At 42.7% G+C, this 23,277-nt stretch overlaps 1 protein-coding gene across 1 annotated transcript in view; it reads left to right on the top strand.

The window, feature by feature from the left end:
- NIPBL (NIPBL cohesin loading factor) overlaps window positions 1–23,277 on the top strand; it is a 4,951,262-nt gene that overhangs the window by 4,922,967 nt on the left and 5,018 nt on the right. The window contains exon 45 of the mRNA XM_044076429.1: window positions 16,296–16,496. Coding sequence (XP_043932364.1) covers window positions 16,296–16,496 — 201 coding nt within the window. The remainder of the gene's footprint in view (window positions 1–16,295; window positions 16,497–23,277) is intronic.

Here is a 23,277-nt window from a genome sequence, read left to right as displayed (position 1 = left end):
GCTATGATTAAACATGACACTTAGGTGGGGTGCCAGTTCATTTTGTAGTTCATGTAGTACACAGCCTGGGATGTCATCTGGTCCCATGGATGCTGTATTCTTAGCTTTGGAGAGTGCGGTTTCTACCTGTGTGGCTGTGATTATCGGAATTTGGCAGTTTTTTGTATTGAAATGAGCCCTTTAGGGGGTAAGAGGGGAGTGAAGTTGGCACTAAATCGATCTGCCAGGATACTGGCAATATCCTTGGGATCAGTATATTTAATGCCATTCTTTTGTAGCTCAGAGCAGATCTAAGCATTGCCATTTAGATTCTTGACATAACTATAGAATGCCTTGTGGTTGTCTTTGGAATCTTTGGCAATTTTATTTTCGTAACTAGCTTTTGAGGATTTTATGAGGGATCTCAGCTTCTTACTGAGGCTGGTGAGGGAGTTTTTTGCATCCTGGGATTTTAATCTTTTCTGCAACAGTTTCTTCCTTCTGTTGTATAGTTTGTTTATAGCAGGGGACCACCAGATTGACTTCCAGATTGACTTCCTTTTTTTTGAGAAGAGCATCTTGGTTCTATTTGGATGGCACGATTCATGCACGAGTGGATGTGCTCGTACAGTGCCTTAATGTAGGATTCTGAAGTCGAACTTCCAGATCCCGTCTGCGTGGGTGCTGTGAAGTTGGTCACTTCTGACTTCAGTAGCATGAAGTTGGCTTTGGAGAAGTTTTTTAAGGAGGTTTCCTTACTGGGGGGTGGGAGTGGGATGTGGATGTCAAGGGTGATTTGCTTATGGTCAGACCTGACCAATGAGGGGGTGACCACTGGTGTGGAGCATCTATCTCCCATGTTGGTAATGACCAGGTCTAGGATATTGGAGCCCCTGGTGGGACAATGGATTAGTTGCTCCAGGGCGTTGGAAATGATGAATTCCATGAACCGTTGGGAAAAGGAGTTGGTACCCGAGTAGTTTTCCCAATTAATGGCAGGGTAGTTGAAATCACCTAGTGTTAGGGTGTTTGGTTGTATCTTAATATTTTCCAGTATGTTTAGGAAGGTGTAGTGAGAATCTTGGGGTATGGTGGGGGATCTGTAGCAAGATACAATTTGGATTGCAGTCTTACCTAGTGTTAGTTGCACCTGGAGAATTTCAGATGCATTGTGTTGGGCAACTAGCCTGGAGGTGTGAATATCCTTGGTGAATATGGACACTCCTCCACCTTTAGTGTTTCGGTCTTGGTTTTGTGGCCGAAAAGTGTGGTAAGAATTGTAGCCTGATATTGCAGGGGTGCTCTCTGGAGCCTTGAACTAGGTCTCAGTCACTGCACCGATATCGATGTTCTCCATTTTTAGGAGTGCCTCGAGAGAGTGCATTTTGAGGTTTAGACTTCTAGCATTGAGTAGCATTACCTTCAGATTTTGCATGCTTGTATCTGTTACGGTGGTGATTTTATCATTTGATCCTTGCCTAAAAAAGGCACTATAGGGGTGGCAAGAGCTTTAGCCAGTAACCTGAATCCCAGGGGTGACAGGTGCAAACCATCTCTGGCAAAGCATTGTGGTTTGTCGATCATGTCTTCCCAGGCAGACAAATGCTGGATCCCCTTTGAATGACACCAGAAGCTTAGCCAATTGTTGAAGTCAATCATTTTGTCCTTATACTGTGGTATCATTCTGGGCGAAGGCAGGATACTACTCAGGGCTAGGATCATACCTGCCTGGGTCACATGATCCAAGAGCTCTTCCATGTCTCTTTTCATGTAGTCCAGGGAGGTACGTCTCAAGTCATTTACTCCAGCATGGACAATGACAGAGTCGTATTTGTACTTGTTGTGGAGTGACTTGAGTGCATGCGTTATGTGGCGGATCCTGGCACCCGACAGGCAGCTGACTGTAATTTTCTCCTTGTTCAGCCTGGTGAGTGGGACATCAGTGTGCCTGACTATAGAGTCACCTATGACTAAAGTGCTGAGTACATTGTCTTGCCTTAGGGGCTGTTGTTGGGTGGCACACTGGTGTTGTGAGCTATGTGTCACTTCTGTTGTGACTGGTGTTTGTTTGCGTTTCGGCTTCGGAGGTCCTTGTTGCTTGGGCAGGTTAATGTTAAGGGCCTCCGCATATGTGGGTTTAGTGTTGCTATGTGTGGGAGTTGATGGTGTGGGTTTTGAAGGGCTATGAGTTTCTAGAGGTGTAATGCAGGTGTTGGCCTTCTCCTCTTGACTGTCTAGCACAGTCTTGACCGGAGAGAGCTTTGCTTCCAGTTTGGCTATGTAAGTGCATCTCTCGCAGGTTGTAGTGTTGGGGTGGTAGGAGGAGAGGATTGTCTGTGTACATGAGGCAGTTGCCGCATTGCCCCAGTATGCCTAGATTCACCAAGTGGACAGGAGAAACCACCGGAAGCTGACCCTTGGACATGCCTGTTTAGGTGCTTTTTTGTAAGGTTTAAGAGCTGTTTTCCCTTACCTTTGCAAGGTACTTTGCAATTGTAGGCTGTTTAGTGCCAATGATTAATTTCTCCTTATTGACAAGGAGAGCTGAGTGCTTATCAGTTTCAGGCTTCCTTGTGCTTTACAGCAGGTTCTAGAGCAAGTGCTAGTCACAGGGGTTCAGATTTTAGTGCTACTACTGGGAAACCAGCTATTTTTAAGGGAAAATTTGGAGAGCAGACTTTCTAGCACCTGGAATAGTTTAACTGTAGCCTCGTAGTGCTGCTCGATGTGAAAAATGTGCAAACACACACTTTTTTAAGCCAGAAAGTTGAAAGGGATAGAAATCAGCCCAAAAAGGCTAATAAAAATTTGCAATTTCAGAGCTGGAAACCACTCCTCTAGCGTTGGATATAGGCAGTACAATGCTCACCAGTCCCACTGGTAGGCAGTAGAACTTCCCTCTGCCACAGCAAGGTCTGGATATCTCTGAGCACAGAAAATAAAGTCCTGAGACAAGCAAGGCCTGGGATATGGACTGGCTAGAAAAGCTGGGAAACGAGCAAACCAGATAGTGTGTGTGTGTGTGTGTGTGTGTGTGTGTGTGTGTGTGTGTGCATATATATATATATATATATATATATATATATATATATTTTTTTTTTTTTTTTGTTTTTTTGTTGTTGTTTTTTGTTTTTTGTTGAAACAGGCTAAACAATGCAATAATACAGTAAATAAACACAGAAAAGTCTAACACACTTGAGTGTGTAGTCCTAAACAGTAAATGCAATTAAAACTCTACAAAATTAGCAATTTAAAACTTTTTAAATTAAGCAAGGCAACTTCACAACTGAAAAACGATTTAAGTGGCAGGAATACAGCAGAATAAGTAGCTAGTCTACATATACAGAGAAGTCTATTTATACAAAAAAGCAGCTAAAACACACAAACACTTCAGATGCAGTTCAACCTGGAGCACTTGAGTTGTAGCAATATTAAGGCAATTACAGTTATAATAAATGCTCTGAAATATACTCTATATTTCCAAAATGTTTGAGAAGCACAGTCAGAACAAAAGGAAATTCAGGCAAAAAAAATTTTTGAAAGGGAAAAGGGAGAAACAGAAGGCCTTATCAAATGTTCTCTCTGTATTAGGTAGAATGAGCTAATGACACTAGACTGGGAGGAGTGTCCCAGATCAGATTTACAGTAGGGGGCGGGCAACTGCAAAGCCACCAAGTATAACACAAGACACCAGCAGTGAGGGGGGGTGGGGACACTAAAGCTATTAGCCTACAAAGCACTGAGAAAGCCACAAAATGAAAGTTTTTAAACAGATAAAAGATTTGTAAAGATACAGAATGCTTTAACTGCAAACAAATCCATTACCCGTGCAGATTACAGTAAAAGTGATATATATAAATTGCTAGAAACAAACTATATAAATAATCGGAAAATAAAAACAGGATACTTGTATGTCTCAGCTAAGAGTTGGAGTCAACATCTCTCATCCTCTCTGCTCACTGTGTATGTCAGACATTTAATGACCTGACTGCTGCTGCTACTCTAGAAAGTAGACCAGTAATGCAGGACTTTTAAAACATTAGTAAACAAGAGTTTTTTGTTTCTTTCATTTTATATTTTATTCTGTGCTGATTGTAAATCCTGGCCATCTACAATTTTATGCCATGGCTTCTACCTATAGAACGTATCTAAGTCGGACAAACAATAGTAGAAACCATATATGTTAAGTTGTCTATCTCGCCTTCATTCTTGCTGGATGGGTTCGGAGCCAACCTCGGCTCCGACTCGGCCACTCTAAAAGCTCGAGAGTTGGTTCCACCGGCTCGAGGCTCCCCTTATATCCCACAATGCTAGGCGAGAGTTACCTCAGATCTCGTTTGCCGCTACAGCTATCGAGGTGTTGGTTTTCTACCGGTTCTTGGTAAGTGACTTTTCTTGTGTACTTAGTCTATTAAAACCCCTTTAATTTTAATATTTTTACGTATTTCCCTTAGTTTAGAGAAATTCTTATCCCCTTTCTTAAAAATTCCTGTTTTTTTCCCTCAAGAACTTTAAGTTCTTCCTTTGGGCCTACAGGCCTTTTTTCTTTCCCTAGTGGAGAGTGTGTGTTATTTTTGCTTTTAAAAACCTAGTTAGTGGTTTATTATATTTTAAACTAGACAGGGTGTAATTAGTGTGTTTGTGACTGTGTGTGTGATTACACCTGTAGATATGTCTAAAGAAGCAAAGGTCTCCGGATTCAAGAAGTGTGATGCGTGCTGTCAGAAAATGTCTCTGACAGACGCTCACATTTCTTGTGTCTACTGTCTGGGACCTTTGCACCTGCAGGACTCCTGTGCTGTGTGCCATGGCTTCAGCCCCAGGGTCCTGCAGGAAAGAAAAAATAAATTAATTTTAAGGGCTTACTCAAGCCAGAGGATTCCCTTTCTGTATCTACAGGAACCCCCCTAAGGCATCTAGGTCTTCGGCTCCGACAACTGAGCCGAGACCTAAGGTTTCTAAACCTCTGTCTACATCGGCTCCGGCTGGAGCCGATGAGTCTCAGTCCACAGTTTCTGTGGTTCCTCGGCTCGGCTGGAGCCGAGGTATTAAGTTCCGTGTCGGCTCCGACCAGACCTTCGGAGCCGACAACCAGGAAGAGGTCCAGGTCACCATCTCTTGGCTCCGTTCATTCGGCTCCAGGATCTCCCCTGCTGTCTGAACGAGCCAAAGATCTCACTCCTCTAGGTCATCGAGGCTGTCGGATCATGACCTTCAGAGGGTAGTGAGTCGACTTCTTAAGTCCGAGGCACTGGCCCAGATGCTTCAGAGCCCGACTCATCAGTCGATGCCTGCCCGGTCCATCAATATATTCCTCCTTCGACTCTCTTGCGCTCGGAGCCGGGTCGCGTCGGAACCGAGACTGTGATAGCGCCGGAGCCGATACAATTGTCTTCGGCTCCGTCGCCGGCTCCGATTTCTTCCTTGGAAGAATCTCGGCGCCGGACTTCCCTCGTCGGCTCCGAGGGGTGGGTGGCATCGGACCCTTGTCCGACCCCCCTCTCCCTCTCGGTGCTTCGGCGCTGGTGAGTTCGGCTCCGACATCGGCCTCGGAGCCATCACTGTCGGTGCCGAGGGGGGTTCTTAGCTTCTCGGAGCGGGGACCTCTGGCTTTGCCTGACAGGGGTGCATTCGAGGTCATGCGGAGTGTGTTAGAGCCTGGCTCTACTCCACAGTCGGCTCCGTCCGCCCTCCCTCACGGTGCCTCAGGTCAAGTCGACTCACGCCCTGATCCGGGACCGGAGAGAGCCAGCTCCTCAGGAACCCCCGGTGGGGATGTCATCCTCTTCCGAGGCCGCTCCTGATTGGGCAGAAGAGCCCCTCGGAAGAGGAAGTGTAAGAGGAAACACATTGACTCACCTGAGTCCATCACGCCTGACACAGATTTGGATGATTCTGAGGGTTCCCCGTTCCCCTTCTGAAGATGTCTCATTTGCAGACATTCTAGAGATCCTGAAACAGAGGGAAATTGGCCAGCCCTCAACCCTTCGGAGGATGAATCTGTGTATCTTGAGGCGTTTGGCTCTCGCCCTTCCACCTCCTGGGTGTCCCCCCCCCCTTTGCCCCCCTCATGCACGTGGTTGCTAAGAAGGCATGGACGGCTCCTGATTCAGTGGTCCCCACTCCCAGGGGGCCCTCCAAGCCCATAACGCACCAGCAGACAAACAGTTCTTAACAAAAGGAGTTTCAGTGGATGCTATGGTGGTAGCTGCTGCCACTAAGAAGGAGCTAGCTGATCCTTCAGTACCTGTCCATCCACCTAACAAGGAATCTAGGTCCATGGACAGGTACGGGAAGCGGATGTTCTCGTCAGCGACATTTACCATGCGCTCGCTGAACTACCTATGCCATTTTACTCGTCTTCAAAGGGACTTGATCAAGGAAGCGAGTGAAATGTTAAAGGACCCTACAGCTGCGGGTTTTCAAGATAAGATGAATACGCAGCTGGCTACCCTTAACTCCATAACCAACTCCTCCATGCCTTCTCTTACGCAGCTGATGGAGCGAGTAGAGCCGCAGGGACAGGTGTGGCCTTACGTAGGCATGCCTGGATGCGGCTATGCAATTTTGCGGACCCCTTCAAGACGTCTTTCACTAACTCCCCATTTGATGGATCATCTCTCTTTGGTCCTCAAGTGAAAGAAACCTTGACTAGGTGCGAAACTGATGGCAAGACCCTTTCTGCCGTCGGAGTCCGTTTTTCTACTCCTTCTAGGCCTTACCCCAAAGGCCAGAAAGGTGGAAAGATGTGGTTCCGTAAACAATCTCAAGGGACTTCGCCTGACGCACAGAGTCGTTTCCCCGGCAGAGGCGGGAATAACAATGGTAGACGTCGCCCTAGGGGCAGGGGGTCCGCAGAACCAGGGCAATCGGGAAGCCTTCCTGACAAGCCCTTTCAGCATCCCTGAGGTGTTGCCGGACTGCCCACCTTCGGAGGCAGTCGGGGGAAGATTGTCACTGTACCCAGAAGCCTGGCTATCCCTGACTCAAGACAAATGGGTACAGTCCATCATTTCCGAAGGCTATTCTATCCCCTTTCTTCGCATTCCAAATCAATCAAAAAAATCCCTTCCAGATGTTCCACCCGCTCAAAGGGATCTAGCGGTTTTGGAGATTTCAAAACTGCTTGCAAAAAGAGCAATTCAGCCAGTTCCATCAGACCAGCAAGGATCCGGAATCTACTCAAGGTTCTTTTTAGTTCCAAAGAAAACAGGGGACTGGAGACCAATTTTGGATCTCAGTATCTTGAACAGATCAGTCAAGAAAACAAGATTTCGGATGGTCACGCTGCAATCCATCCTTCCCTTTGGGCAAAGGAAACTGGATGTGCTCTATAGACCTTCAGGATGCGTACTATCACATAAAATGAACAGACGCTCCAGAAGTTTCCTCCGCTTCAGGCTGGGAACCAGTCATTTTCTGTTCAGGGCCCTGCCCTTTGGTCTCACCACTGCCCCGGTGTTTACCAAATGCATGGCAGTGGTAGCTTCTCACCTGAGACGACAAGGATTCCAGGTGTTTCCATATTTGGACGACTGGCTCCTCACAGCTCCCACCAAGCATCTCCTTCTGATGGCCAGGGATTACACTTTTCGCATTTGTCAAAAGTTAGGTATTTCAATAAATTGCGAAAAGTCTGTTTTGTCGCCTTGTCGTGCTATTACTTTCATAGGCGCAAATCTAGACACAGTAAACATGTCTGCGAGACTAACACATCAGAGAATAACAGACATTCACAAACTGGTCTCACTCCTTTTCAACAACAACAGAATCAAAGCCAGGTTAGTTCTGAAAGTGTTGGGAATTATGGCGGCTGCCATACCTTTGCTTCCATTAGCCAGATTCCACATGAGAATCCTTCAATGGATGCTCTTCACACAATGGTCATACCAGCAACTTCCGATGTCCCACACCATTATGATCACGCAAACATGCAGGAATCATCTTCTGTGGTGGATGTCTTCCCCTCAGCTCTTATTGGGAAGACCCTTTGTTCCTTCCCCTCCGGTTGCTACACTGACAACGGACGCCTCCCTGATCGGGTGGGGGGGGCATTATCAGGGCAGAACTGTCCAGGGCACATAGCAACCAGAAGAATGCCACTTGCACATAAATGTTCTAGAGATGAGAGCAGTGCTTTTAGCGTTGCAAGCCCTTCAAGACTCTCTTCCCTTGGGAACGATAGCAATCCAGACGGACAATATGTCTGTAGTGTGGTATATCAACAAACAAGGCGGAACCAGGTCCTACCCCCTGTGTCGAGAAGCACTCAGACTGTGGCAATGGGCGATTTCTTCTCAGCGGTTTCTGATAGCAACGCACATCCCCGGGAAGTCCAATCAAATCGCGGACAAGTTGAGCAGAGCTATCCTCATGCCTCACGAGTGGTCTCTGAAAGACTCTGTTGTGAGAGAAATTTTCCTCAAGTGGGGTCAGCCTTGCTGCGATCTTTTTGCTACTCCCCAAAACAGCAAGTGCAGAGAATATTTCACTCTATTCCCTTTACCAGGCCAACCCAGCAGAGACGCTCTAGTCCAAGTTTGGCCCCGGGGACTTCTGTATGCATTTCCTCCCTTCCCACTAATCTCTCAAGTGATACAGAAAGCTATCACTCAGAAGGCCTCATTGATCCTCATTGCTCCTTACTGGCCTCAACAGGTGTGGTTCCCCTTTCTACATCGATTTCTTTTGGAGCGACCGTGGAATCTGGACCTAGTTCCAGATCTTTTGATCCATCAGTCGGGTCAGTTTCATCGCTCCCTCCCCTCTCTGAACCTCACTGCTTGGTTCCTCCAGTTCCAACCTTAGCCAGGCTTCCTCAATTATCTCACTCCGTTCGAGATATTTTGATAGCTTCCCATAAATCTTCCACTCGGAAGATTTATTTGAGTAAGTGGAAACGCTTCACATATTGGGCTCAAGGAAAGGACATAGATCCTTTCACTGCTTCCATCCAATTAGTCCTTGAATTTCTAGCTGAACTCTTCCATGCAGGTTCATCTCCCTCTACTCTTAAAAGTTCAATTGGCAGCTATTTCTAACTTTCATGTGGGTATTTCTGAATCTGCCTTAATGTCCCACAAGCTTTGCAAAGCCTTTTTGAAAGGAGTTTTTCTTCTCAGACCTCCTATAAGAAATCCTCCTTCTCCTTGGGACCTAAATTTAGTACTTGCTTCTTTGATTCTTCCCCCTTTCGAACCTGCAGTCTCCTGTTCTTTAAAATTGCTATCATGGAAGACTCTTTTTCTGGTAGCTATTACTTCAGCTAGAAGAGTTTCAGAGCTTCAAGCACTCAGCTGTCGACCTCCTTATCTATTGTTTCATAAGGACAGAGTATCCTTACGAACTAACCCGTCCTTTTTGCCTAAGGTGGTCTCAACGTCAAATCTAAATCAAAGCATTGACCTTCCTGTCTTTTTTCCAGAATATTCCAATAGCTCTGAACAAAAATTACACTGCCTGGATGTTCATCGTCAATTGAGGTACTACTTGGATAGAACAAAACAATTCAGAAAATCTGATCAGCTGTTTGTCTCCTATGCGGAAAGCAGAAAGGGACTTTCAGTTTCAAAGGTATCATTATCCAGATGGCTAACATCTTTGATTTCCCTTGTATATGAAATTAGACACCAAAAACTGCCTAATAAACCTAAAGCCCATTCCACCAGAGCTTTGGCTACTTCTTTAGCCTTCCAAGACAGACTGCCTATTGACACCATTTGTGCAGCGGCTACTTGGGCTACTCCTCACACTTTCATTTCTCATTATAAGTTGGACTTAGCTTCTAGGCATAGAGCTAACTTTGGTTCCACTGTTCTCAGGAGTCTGTTCCGTTAGGCCACCCGGGACAAGGTGCTAGGGACGCGGTCCCATCCAGCAAGAATGAAGGCGAGATAGACAACTTAACATATAGAAGTTATGTTCTTACCATAACGTTCCATGTTAGTTGTCTTCTTCTCTGCTTCTTCTTGCGTCCCACCCTCCTTCCCCCTGGCCTGGACAGACCTAGAGGAGTTGTGATTGTGACCTCTCTTTCTACCACCTCTTTCTTAGGCATATGCTGTTGTGCATATTTCCTGGTTCAGGATGTAGGTCACCCTTCTTTCTTCCTGTTGTTAGAGGTGGACTCTGTTTAGAGTTATTCTTTTACTTTTATAAGCTGGGGTTAGCTTACAAACGAGATCTGAGGTAACTCTCGCCTAGCATTGTGGGATATAAGGGGAGCCTCGAGCCGGTGGAACCAACTCTCGAGCTTTTAGAGTGGCCGAGTCGGAGCCGAGGTCGGCTCCGAACCCATCCAGCAAGAAGAAGGCGAGAAGAAGACAACTAACATGGAACGTTATGGTAAGAACATAACTTCTATTTCTCTTTCATGTTGTACTGTATTCTGATTTTGAATACTAGCCTGGTGTAGCGACCTTCTGACTTGCTAATAATTCCATAGAAAGCGAGTATGTGACAGAAAGTTGGAGCATTAGTAGACACACTTTTATGTTCACTTTTCAGCTTCTAGTTTGATATGTGCTGATTTGTGAATACTACTAGACAAATGCACTATTTATGAGCAGGCTGCTTGTACATCTGTAGAAGCATACACTGATGTCCCTTTTTTTCCCTAGCACAGCTTTCTTGCTTTTAAATGTGAGCCAGGAGCTGGGGGCATAGTTCCCCTATCCATTGCAATTCGGAGGGGAACACAAATCCAAAGATTAGTTTATCCTGGGAGCTGAAATAAGCCTGGAACTGCGGATTTGCAGGATATTTAAAAGTAAAATGATGCAGTGGGTGAGAATGAAAGTAACTTGTCAAAATGGGTGCGACTTTTGTCAACTCTGATCCTAATTTTAAACACTGGGATTGTCTTTTGAACTACAGTTGGTTTAGACTTTGATTTCCATTTTCTAGTAATTGCTTTTTTGGCAGCTAGTAGGATTAAATTTAACAAGATGTTATTGTGTGTAGGCAATTCAGATTCTGTGTCCCAGCTCAAAAGAATAATTTCCTTAGTTACAGCCATTTGCTCACCCAATATTTCTGGCAGAGTACTCTGTATGGATTTTTTAAATTCTGCAAATTCATTGCACTCCCAGAAACATACGTTTCCAGTTACCAGTTACCTCTTTCTTCCCCATCACACCTCCAATGTTTGTCATCTGTCTTAGGAAAAATTCTTTGGAGTCTGCTTAGGTATAAAAATAGCTGTGCAGAACACTTCCAAGCAAAAATCCTAAACCTCTAGACCTTGTTGCACGTTTGGGGGTTGTATATATGTCTTCCCATTGTTCCCTTGTAAGTAGCTTATACAATCTCTCTTCCCAATCTTTTCTAATCTCCTCTGATTGATTCTTACAGTTATTGTAAAGTTTTATATGCCCTACTAATTATTTCTTTTTTAACAGCAGTTTCTGTTCTAGATTCAACTAAAAACACTACCAAAGTTTTTTTTTTTCCAGTTAAGATTCCCTACTCCCTTTCTCTTTGCCTATCCTGTGGTATCAGTCCCTGGTAAGGAAGAGTGACTCTAGCCTGCAGTACAAATGTCTTCTTGGCCTCATCCCATTCTGTTACCTTTCCCTCTCTAGTTAATACCTTGATTCCTTGGCCAGTTTTCTCCATTAAACTCCACCCCCTTGAGCCTGTTCTCTGTACCCCTACTTGTAGTCATCCTTATCGGTCAAATCTCCTTCCTTCATTCTCGTGTTGGCTTAGTTGTCAAAATACTTTCTGCTACTTTATGAATGTAATATTCTGTATGGCTGTTATTCTCCTTAAGTATCTGCATCCAAAATTCCACAGTGTCGTTTCTTGAATTTTTCCTGTTTTGTCATCATCCCTTTTTACTTTGAATTATAACTTTCTGCTTGTCTTCAGTATATGACCCTTAAATGCCTCTTCAAATTAGGTAATCCTAAACCCCCTTTTTTTCTTGAAAGGATCAGCTTATCCCACTTAAACATTGCTGTCTTCCCCTCTCAGATAAATTCCTTCCAACTGTTATTGTGCACTTCTCCTCTGGTTGATAAAAATGTTTGGCCTTTATATAAAACTAAAACTAAAAACATTTTCACTGCTACTATCTTACGTCTACATCCACAAACATGCTCTGGTTTCTCAGTTTTTGTAATGTATTCTGTTTAGTCTCTTCCCACATATCCTTAGCAGCCATAACAGAAGCCTTTTAATCCATACTCCTAAGTACTTCACCTTATCATGCCACCAAAAATGTGGGTATTGCTGAACCACTTCATGTATGGATACATAATTTACAGTTATAGGCTTTGTTTCATCTTCATTAATTTTATACATCAAAAAGGCTTGAAATTGCTTCAAGATGTTCCACAATACTAAGATGTCCTTATCTGGATTTGTCAGATGCAAAATAACATTGTCCGGAAATAGCCAACATTTTTTGATTACAGTGTTATTTATATTCTTGAATTTCTAAGCCCCTTATTTCTTTACCATTTGCTCTAAATATGTAGCAAATAAAAAATGGGAAAGAGGACACCCCTGTCTGTTTCACCTGTTCAAGCACAATGTGTTAGAGAGGAACATCCCACTTTGTCTTGCCTCGGATTCCTCATATATCCTCCTAATTAACCACATTATTCTATCAGGAGTGCAAATGCTTCCAGTGCCCTTCTCATTAAATCCCAGCTTTTACACTGTTGAATGATTTTTTTCTGCATCAAGACCCACCAACAGCATTTTTTTACATTCTTCTTCCCTCTAGATCATCATTGTTCTGTTAATGTTAAATGTTTCCTTCACAAAATCACATTGATCCATATCTATCAATTTTGTCAGCACCTTTGCCATTCTTTTAGCTAGTACAGACGTAAGCATTTTATAGTTGTGGTTTAAAACTGAACTGGGTCTGTATGAAGCTGAGTCTGATGGGTCTGTACTGTCTTTTAGGTATTACAACCATCACAGTTTTCTTCTAAAATGTTGGTATTTCACATTTTAAAATAATCTTAAACAAAACCTTCCATATCTTTATCCTTTGGTGGAGACCACAGATATCCTTAAATCCAGCCCCCCCCCCCCCCAATGTTCCAAAGCAGTCAGTCACCCCAGACGCCTCGGACTTTGCTTTTAGAGCAGTTTCAGAAGGGATAAAAGTGCTTGGTGTGTGGGACATGAAGAACTAATGCAACACCAGAGATGCTTGCCCTGAACAAGGCACTAAGTTCTCTGAATCATCTTTGGTCCCCTCTTCAAATTGCTACAGACGGTAGCACAGTCTTGTGGTACATCAGCAGGTGCGGTGGGGGTCATACCCCCTTTTGCAGACTAGCCATCTTAGCTTGGGATATAACTTAACAACCAGTTTCACTCCATAGGCATTCTGTCAGAGCAAAGTTGTGTGGCAGGCAGGCTGTGCAGGACCAGGGCAGACCCTTGTTAATGGAAACTAGATTGGGGGTTTTGCAAGATTTGATCCTTCTGTGGTGAGTTCCTCAAGTACACCCCTTTGCCACCTCTCTGAATAGTCAACTGGCAAGATTCTCTTCCAGCACTCCACGTTAGAAGGCCAGGAAGACGGGCACCTTTTCTTTTCCTTGGACAGTAGTGTTCCTGTATGCTTTTCTACCTTTTCCACTAATTACCTGGGTACTTCTGAAGATTCAGGAGGAGTCCCCCAGGATCATTGTAGTGACACTTTTCTGGCCCAGGCAACTGTGACTCTTCCTTCTAACAGAAATGGCCAAGGGCAATTGCTACAAGCTTCCTAACAGACTGGATCTACTCACACAAGAACAGGTGTGTTTGAAACACCCTGACATCAGTCAACTACAATTGACTGCTGGATTGATAAGGTCTTAATTCCTTTTAGGCATCTTTTTACTGAGAACATGCAGGAAATACTAGTGCAGGCAAGAAAGCCTGCTAGTAGCAAATCATATATTAGCAAATATAAAAGGTTGGTGCCAGCAACATAACCAGCACCCATTCAGAGCTAGTTGTTCTCTGGTTTTACAGTATTTGTTACTGTCGTATGGCCTTTCTTATTCCTTTATCAAGGTTCATTTATTCACAAAAGAACAGAATCCAAGGAGCCAGCAACGTATCAGAAACTCAATTTGATATGAACAGCAGCAGTTAAAACAAGTAAAATCACTACAGTTAAGCACTTTCATCTTTTGGTAGACCTCATCAGAACCATGAATGAACTGAAACACATCCACTTAAAAAAACATGAATGAAAGCAGCTGATGCAGCACACCCTCACACCAGAGGCAATCCAAAACAAGCTATGGCAGGATTAGGTTAAAAGGAAAACACATCACGTGTTATTGTAACCCACAACCTTAAATGAAACATAATTATAATAAAATGGCAACCCAACAGTCACTACACCAAAAAGCAGTTTCATTCAAATGCAAGCTGCTGCTCTTGTAAGTTCACTCATAATAGAATATACTCATTCAACCCTGGGGCATTCGCACCATCTAGTCTAAGCTGCCAGATCGTATCACAGTACAGTAATCTTATTGACCCAAACACCAGCAAAACCACCAGTTTTATCTGCTCCAGGACCAAAAAGATAAATTTCTTAAAACCAGTACAGGTTTGCGAATGTCTGGCCAAAGCACTTTTTCAATCCTTTTTAATACTATATGTATGTTGGTAAATCTTACTTAGAGTTCTTTGTCTTACCAACGTAAAAAGCTGTAAATGTGTTCACAGGTAAATCACTTTGTTAGAATGACAGTTGAATTTGCAACTGCAACTAAAAGATGCCAGTTTTGATAACGTTCCATCTGGGTCAGAATTAATAACATCACATTGTCCGCAACACCCACACTTCATAGTGCCTGGAACACCAGTGTTGTACTTTATCAGCATTTCCAGTAACTGTTTAATGTTTCTTTTATTTTTAAATGTAAACATGGGGACCTCTGAAAAATATTTCTTAATTCCATCGTCATATTGTTAACAGCCATCAGTTTTTGTTGAGAATATCCACAATGTCCTTAGTGTTCAAAGAAAAATGTAATACCATGTTAGAGTGGAAGACATCATCAACACCCTTGTTTCTAGACTTTCTGACAAACCCACTACTTATAATTGGAGCATACCTATCCCTTCTGCTAGCCCAGATCTTATCTTGAATTTCGGCTAATAAAGGAACATGATAATCCAGTTCCATAAACAGACTTTACACACACACACATTGGTGCAAACACTCGAGTCTTCAGATGTCAGTCTGGAATTTCTGATCAGCTGCCTTTTAGCAATGCCCTTCTTCTGGTGGAAGGGATGACTATTCTTAAAGGAAAGAAACACATTGCAAAAAGTGGGTTTTCTATAAATCTGCGTGGTCAGCCATGTCCAGGGGTGTTTACAGAGTGTAATGTCCAGAGAATTAATACTTTTCGTGCTTATGCATGAAGTGAAGGATAAAAAAGTGGTACTGCTTTGAAGGCAATGATAAAACTCTTCAAATTGCTTCATAATTCCTTTCCAAATGATCAGCAAGTCATCTAGGTATCTAAAATACCCAGCACAATAAATAAAACCAAGAAGCTTGAACACTCACTCCATTTCCTATCTCAGGAATGCTGCATTGGCAAACATTGGGGTGCAGGCCGCACCCATTACTACACCCAAGGGTTATTTAAAATGCTCTTTCTCAAACTTCACAAAATTTTACTGAGCTTCATTCCCATGAAGTCAACTTGTCAATAGCTGACCGTGCATTTTTGAGAATGTTGAGTTAAATATCAAGACTGCACTGTCTTGAGGGTTGTCTTTTGCCCACAGTGCAGTCTTTGAGTTGGTGTGTATGTATATATATGTGTATGTATATATATATATATGTATATATATATATATATATATATATATAAGTTGCAGGGGATTATGGGATGGGGGACAGAGGGGCTTGCCCCATGGGAAAAAACAACTTTTGAAAGAGTTTTTTTCTTCTTCTAGAACATCCTTTGCATTTGTGTGCTTCTGAAGTTTTGTGGTCCCTGTTTTGTACAGCAGTCACAAAACTTCAGAATTTTGTTATGACGTCTTCCAAATGTGGTAGTTTCCAGGGCTAATTTACTGCATTTGAACAGAAGGAACTATAATCCCTATCACAGACCTGAGGGGAGGGTCACATATCAGATCACCTGATAACCATTGGAATCTTTTATATAATGTCATATATAGTGTTTGATATTTTTTATCCAAGAAGCTGTTCTTGTGTAACATTGGAAAATAGTAATGTTGTTTCTAAGTAACATCTCTTAGGACATGTGATGGCCACTACTTTTTTATTGTTTCGAGTTTTTTAATTATTTTTGTTTGTTTTCTAGTTCAAACTACTGATGGAGCATTTGGATCCTGATGAGGAAGATGAAGAAGGGGAGGCATCTGCCAGTACAAATGCTCGTAATAAAGCAATTACCTCACTTCTTGGTGGAGGCAGTCCTAAAGAAAGCCCTAAAAATAATGCAGCTGAAACGGAGGAAGAAGAAAGTGAAGGAGAAGACAAAGGAGGAGGTGGCACACCAGGGGTAAGATGTTCAAGATGTATGATTGTTTGTGGTAGCTGCTGCATTTTACAAAGTTCATTAGAAGTCATAATGCATTGTTTTAAGATTTTAGTGTCTGGTGTATTATAAAACTACTATTTTAAGCACTGATAAATGTATATGTGCTGGGATTCAGAATACTGGCTCTTTGATGAAAGCTGTCTCTCACAGATCTGCAGTAGTGTTCTGACATCATCTCACTGTCCATGTGGAGTTTGCATGCATTTTCACCAGTTAGTCTGATTTCTTTACACTTTCTAAACACCTGTTGGTGATGTGATTGGATGTATTGAATTGACATTTATGTATGTATCCTCATCCCTGTGCATACCTCTCAACTGTGCAGATTTTTGCGGGTCTATATCACAACGTCGAACTTACAAAAGTTCAATCATTGTAATATCGAACAGTTATGTTCGAAATCCAACAAAACCAAAAGCACAGAACAGCGATTTCTTTTCCCCAGGGAAAAAAATCACTGTTCTTTGACAACAACAAAAAAAGAACTTAACCTTAAACCTAAACTGAAGTGGGGGGCTTTGCCCCCACACCCCCCAATGTGGGGCCTGTTCCTCCCACACACACCCCTAATTAAAAATACCAACTCTGAGATTGCACCACAGTGGAGGAAATAGCAAAGCCCCAAAAACAGCCCACCGATTTTTTTCCCTGGGAAAAAAGTTGATGTGCCAAAGCTTCGCTATTTTCCACTTTCGGACTTTAGGGTTCAGTATTACAACGTTCGAACTTGTTTTAGTTCGACGTAATATAGACCTGAGTTTTGCAGAATGTCCAGATTTTTCCCCATATTTTTGGTCCATTTTTCATAAAATGGTGTTTTTCTAGCAAATCATAGGCAAATTATTGAAGATTTAAGTCCGAAAATACTGACAGGCATTTCAGTTTTAGACTTCATAACCTTCAGAAAATTCATGCTACTGCAAAACCTGTTATTCTGTCTACTTTCCAAGTCTTTAAGGGCAATATTTAAAAATTGTCCCTATTTTTGGGCCTTTGTCCTCTCCATTATTTATGACTTTGTCCAGATTTCTTACTCTGAGGTTGAGAGGTATGTCTCTGTGATCAAGGTTGTGGCTGAAAATCTGCCCGTTTAGGTTGGTTATCAAATGATAAAATGTTCCAATCCTCTGAACTAGTATGTTTCACCAGTCCCGTGTCTGTCCATCTCTAAAACGGTAATTATTTTAATGTCAAGTATGGATAATTTTTTAAGTGCACTTTGTCATGTAGGTTTCCTAGCTACTGAGTTGAATTGCAGAAATAAAGGATTATATAGTAAAGCAACCTGTTTTCATTCCATCAGTGTCAATGGTTGGGTTTTAAGCCTTCATGGTGAATCCAGGATGCCAATTTTTCGACTACTCCAGCACTCAAGCTTCTATACCATCTCCCATGATGCAGTACACACTTTTCTTTGTCTCCCAGATTTTGTTTGCTGCTTTTAGTACCAGAAGTGGTCCTCTATCACTCTTTATTGATGGTTGTCAGAAAATTGACTAATTTTCATATTTCTGTAATTTCCATATTAGAACAGCTCATTGCAAATATTGGAATATTGCAGTACTTTATACTCAATACATATATTTATCCTCTTTCCACTCTTTGACTTCAGAGGACTACCTAAACCTACATTAGCCTGTTCTGACAAGAAAGGTTTATCCTCCTGTATCGCTTTGCTCCTCTTTCCTTTCACCATGTTTTTCTTTCCTCTTTTCTACTAATCATTAATGGGTTTTTGGAGTATATCAAATTTGTTGTGGTGGAAAAGACTTTGGGTACAAAATCCCACACCAGGATAAATATGACCAGTGTATTGTATGGCTGGGGCCGAAGTCCCTTAATGCCAGTGTGAGATACATAAATCCTTTGGACTGCATTCTTTACCTGATCAGCTTAGTAAATTAATTCTTGAGGGGCCTTCTCCCTGCCATAGGAGGATACTCAGCCAGTGACTGCTTCTCAGCCTTTGCAAAGCTTTAAGAAAAGTCAAGCTAAACTTCCAGAAAGTGAAATCCAAGAAAAAAGAGAGAAAAGAAAAAGAGGAATTTGAATGGTTCTTCATCCTCGTTTCTTCTCCTAAAGTGCCCAAGGTAACTCTTTAACTTCTGATTCAGTTCTGAGTATAACAGAACCATTACCTGCAGACCTTCATCTGGTAGTGATTCTTGATAGGTCCCTGAGAAAGGACACTTCAAGAAACAGTCTATCCTCTGAGCAGGTCCTGTTAAGGTTTAATGGCTCCAGGACCCCCCCCCCCCAAAAAAAAAAAAAAACCTTTCCTCAGGTGTGCCAAGAGTGTGGTGGACTGAATGATGAGCAATTTTGTGAAAGCATAGATAGTTTAGGGTATCCTCCTATCCCCCTCTACAACTAGGGCAGAGAGAGTAGGCCTGATTATTTCCTTTGTTCGTTCTCTGGCTCCCATCTTGGTGCTGGTGGTTTTGGAGCTAAAGACAGCCTTGGTCCTTTCCAAGTCTGTGCCACCTTGTCCATCAGCACAAACTAAGCATCTGACATATTCGACTCCAAAACCCTTGGAGCCTAGCGTTTCTTGGCACTGAATGACTGAGGCTGATATCATGTACCCCCCCCCCCCCCCAATGCTAATCTTCTCTGGACTGTTTGTGGCTCTGAGTTATTTGGTTTGCAACTAGTCTCCTTTAATTTCATTGTTAAACCCAAGTAGGCCATTGAGGGCAGGCATTATTTCAGTCTGCTGCCTCCTGTTTGGAGCCAGAGATGGCACTAGTAGTGGCTTCCATGGTGCTTTTGGAATCAGCTTTGGTATTAGAGTTCTTTGAGAGAGTCATCACCTGTCCATCCACATGGGAAGAGAATGTTCCCAACTCTTAGCCCCCTGCTTATTAGTGACTGTCACCACCTGCCTTCCGTCCTAAGGATAGTTCAGTTCCCATTTCAGAGCACCTCAAATCCATCCTTCTTCAAATTCCTGACTCCTTGGGTGACTCGGACGGGAGTCAAAACATTTGATAACATTAATTGAACAGCAATGATCCAAAGGTAAGCAGAATGTAAGAAAACACCTCTGTCTGTGGGCATTGATGCAGAGAAAGCATTCAGTAGTCAGCTGGGATTTTATGAATTAAGGCAATGATAAGATTTGCATTTTCTAATAAAATAATACAGTTAAGTAAGAGGATGTATGAAGGATCAGAGGCAGGAATGAACTGGGAGGGTTCCCCTCTGACGAGCTGTGTTTGAACAGAGGAACAAGGTAGAGGTATCCTCTTTCCCCTTTGTTACTTCATTGGCAAGGAAAACAAGGGACTGTAATGTTGGAGTGAATGATAAAAGAAACTTGTGTAGTACATGTAAAAGTTACTGTGGTTTGTTTTGTTTTATTTCAGTGTGTATACCTGAGTCACTGTTTACTTGTGATTTTATAAAAATATTTATAAAAAAATCATCTGCCCTAGTGAAATATTGCAGCACTGCCATGTGGCATTCTAAGAAATATATTGCAACTTAAAGTTTTTAAAACGTTAACAGTTTTTTTGCAAGGATTATAAAATTACCAGTTGGTTTAAGAAACACTTTGTAAACTGAGCATAGTCATAGGTTCATAAATGAATACTAGGCTAACTGTGCTGACGTGCCAATTTAAGCATAGCCAATAACCTAAGGTCACAATCAAACCCTGTAACTTGTTTCTGTGAAGGTGAAGACTTTAACCGTTATGTCTAACACGCACAGTACCGTCCTGGCTATTAATGTTGGAAAAGTTTTGCTCCTTTTCTGTATTTGTGTTGTGCATGTATATATAATTGCTTTATGTTTATATAACTAAAAAGAGAAGAGGTTAAAATTTGTTATGCTGAGGCAGTCATATAGCAGTACATTAATGGAATACTGTCACCAAGCTGTGGCAGTCTATCCTAAAATATTTGTGCGTCTCTCTCCCATTTTTCAGCAACATGGCAGTGCGCTTTTGTCTCATTATGTAAAGGTGATGCTCATATGCTCATTTCTTTCTGAGCAGGAAGGAGGTGGGGTTATAACTTGGAATTAGATAACCATTTAGAGCTTTGCTCGCTTGCTGTTTCCTGGAGAGTGAAATTCTATAGCCAGTATGTTAAGCCAAGTAAGACAAACATTTGAAGAGTTTCAAGCAAAGTACTTTTAAGAAATATTTTGTGGTAATAACTGCAACTAGATTTGTTCATTGTAACTGAAAATTCCAAATCATGCCAAATCTACTAGGTGTGGTATCAGCACCAGTTGGTCCTGTGTTGACAATGTCTCCATCGGCTGTCCCTTAAGCCCAGCTGTGTTTTAGTTGGCAGTTCCCCCAGCACCAGCTTCAGGGGTAGTCTTTTTCAGCACCCACCATGACTGCATTAGTTGATTCCCTTGCCTCCTCTACTGCCATCTGGGTTCAGAGAGTTGGCATAGTCTTCCAAGCCTCTGTGGGGGCAGTACAGGAAACCTTATTTATAGCATAGTGAGTTCACCTGCAGCTGTGACTCAGTCTCAGCAGCCTTTTGCTGGTTGGCATTCTTCAGTTTTCCATTCTATTGTGGTGTAGTCTCCTTTCCCAGACACCACTGTTTCTGTTCATCCAGTTGCACAGCTTCCTTTCTTAGTCTTCAAGGTTGTATAATACCTTAAATCTGTTGATGTAGGCAAATGACCTCTTATGGACATATCAGTGTTTCAGCTACATGTCTTCTAAGTACCCATGACGTTTTACTTTTTAAGTCTAGCCAGGTGTGACTAAGCCAATTCAGCCTACTCCCTAAGGCAGCCCTGTGGTACCTGTGCCACTAACCAAGCCAAGATTAATAGTGGTGTAGGTGATTGTGTTTTGCAAAACGATGTTAAAGATTCATTGGAAGTAGCTTACTAGATGTAACCAGAAGAGCTGGTTGCATTAAAATAAACGATAAATGGCTATAAGAACATACTATCAAGGTATTTTTTTAAATCCATTAAGCACATCTTCTGAAGTTTGTTGTGGCTGTTTTGCTGCCAGTCTTAAAGCAGCCACAAATCCCTCATTTTCCACCTACAATTAGCTAATTGTTTTCACCGGTTTACCTTTGAAAGGTTGGAAATCAACCTGTCGAACGGCCCTTTGTGCAAACCAAAATGACAAAACCATCATTCCGAACAGCACCGAAGTTTGAAAATCAGCAAATCAAACAGCAGATTCGCTGGGTTTTGAACTACAATGCTGAACACACACTGTAATGCAGGGGGGCAAGCCCCCTTGCACCCCCCATGTGGGGTCCTGCACCCTCCACACACCCCTTACTTTAATATTCTAACTCCGAGGATGCACTACAGTGGGGAATGGATCCATTTCCTGGTCCCCACTATAGCGCACTCCACACCCACAATGCCGAATCTGCAATGAGCAAATGTCAATGTGCATTTGCTCATTGCACATTCGATGCATTTTTTTCAGCTGTGGTCTTGAAAACATCCTTTCGTGCAACTGTCTTTCGACAAGTTGCATTTCAGCTTTTCAAAGGTAAGCCGTTTCCACCAGATGGTGAAAGTCAGTAGCCCATTCATTCCTCTTGGAGGGCAAGAGTCAAGTGTTGGATGCGGGTCCATCGTCCATTATTCTGGGATACTATAACTCTCAAGCCCAAACCCCTCCCTGCTGCACATGCTCAGTAACATACTTGGAGTTCGTCACGCAGCAGGCCACACCAAGGATGTGTCACCTATTTCTGCAACTGACAACCTCTCAGAAGACCCTGTGCCCCAGCGGAAGTGCTCTTATGTGGTCTTTGGTCTCCATCAGGGATTCTAACATGCATACCTTACCCTTTCTCTTGGGAGAGGAGAGTAGGCATTGTCTCGTCATTGCTGTTCTATCCTTGCAGTGTCCTCCCAACTTCCAGGCTGCTAATTAAATTGGAGTTGTTGAGTTATGGTCAGGGCTTTATCTCAGTTTTTCAACGGAGACAGTTATTTTTATGTTTAAGTTGCTGTTGTGTATTGCACAGAAATGTCCATATGTTGCATTATTAGTAGTTTACCATTTTTTCCTTCTAGTTCATGATCTTCCATTTCACTGTTGCAGTATTCCTTACAATAGGTATCCCCTACCAAAGGTGGCCCAACATCCAGCCGGTATTCCAAAGCCTTTAAGTCGCTAAGGATATGCCGGGCATCAAAAGTATGCTTCTTGCTTACAGTGTGGTAGGGCATAAAGGTGATGTTGGACATACTATCCTCAGAACTTTGGTACCAGTCCAAATGCCATATTCTATCATCAGTCTGAACGCTCTCTTCGTTTGCTAGTTCACCATGCTGTTTTCAGACATTTTCCCTGTTGGGGTGTATCTTTTTTTTTTTTTGCTTGTGGGGTTTGTCATCCAGAAAGGGTAAATGCCAGTGTGGGAGATAGATTCCACATAAAGACCATCACAGGCAGTGTTTATTTTGTCTAGGTGCTTCCCATAGCCGTACGTCATGTTCTGCTTGCCAGGCTTTCACTCCGAAGAGACTACGTTGTCGGCTTTTCTCTTTGGCCATATATTTAGAAAATCAATGTCTTAAACTTTTGGCAAAAGAGGCTATGGAAGGAACTTCCTACTCGGAGGGTCAGCCATCCGCAAAGAAGAAGGCCAAGAAAGCTAAGTCTGATTCTTTGGCTGTGCCGCCTCTGCCATCTCTTGAGGCTAGTGAAAGCCTAGAAGGTCACCCAGTTCCTGGGTTGGATTCTTCTGTCTCAACTGCTTCGGAAGCTGGCATGGATCCGGCTTTA

Source organism: Protopterus annectens, chromosome 1.part0 (genome assembly GCF_019279795.1).
Source record: "Protopterus annectens isolate FY-2018-M chromosome 1.part0, PAN1.0, whole genome shotgun sequence".
NCBI lineage: Eukaryota > Metazoa > Chordata > Ceratodontiformes > Protopteridae > Protopterus > Protopterus annectens.
The sequence above is the reverse complement of the archived record's forward strand: the minus strand, read 5'-3'. Positions and strand labels throughout refer to the sequence as shown.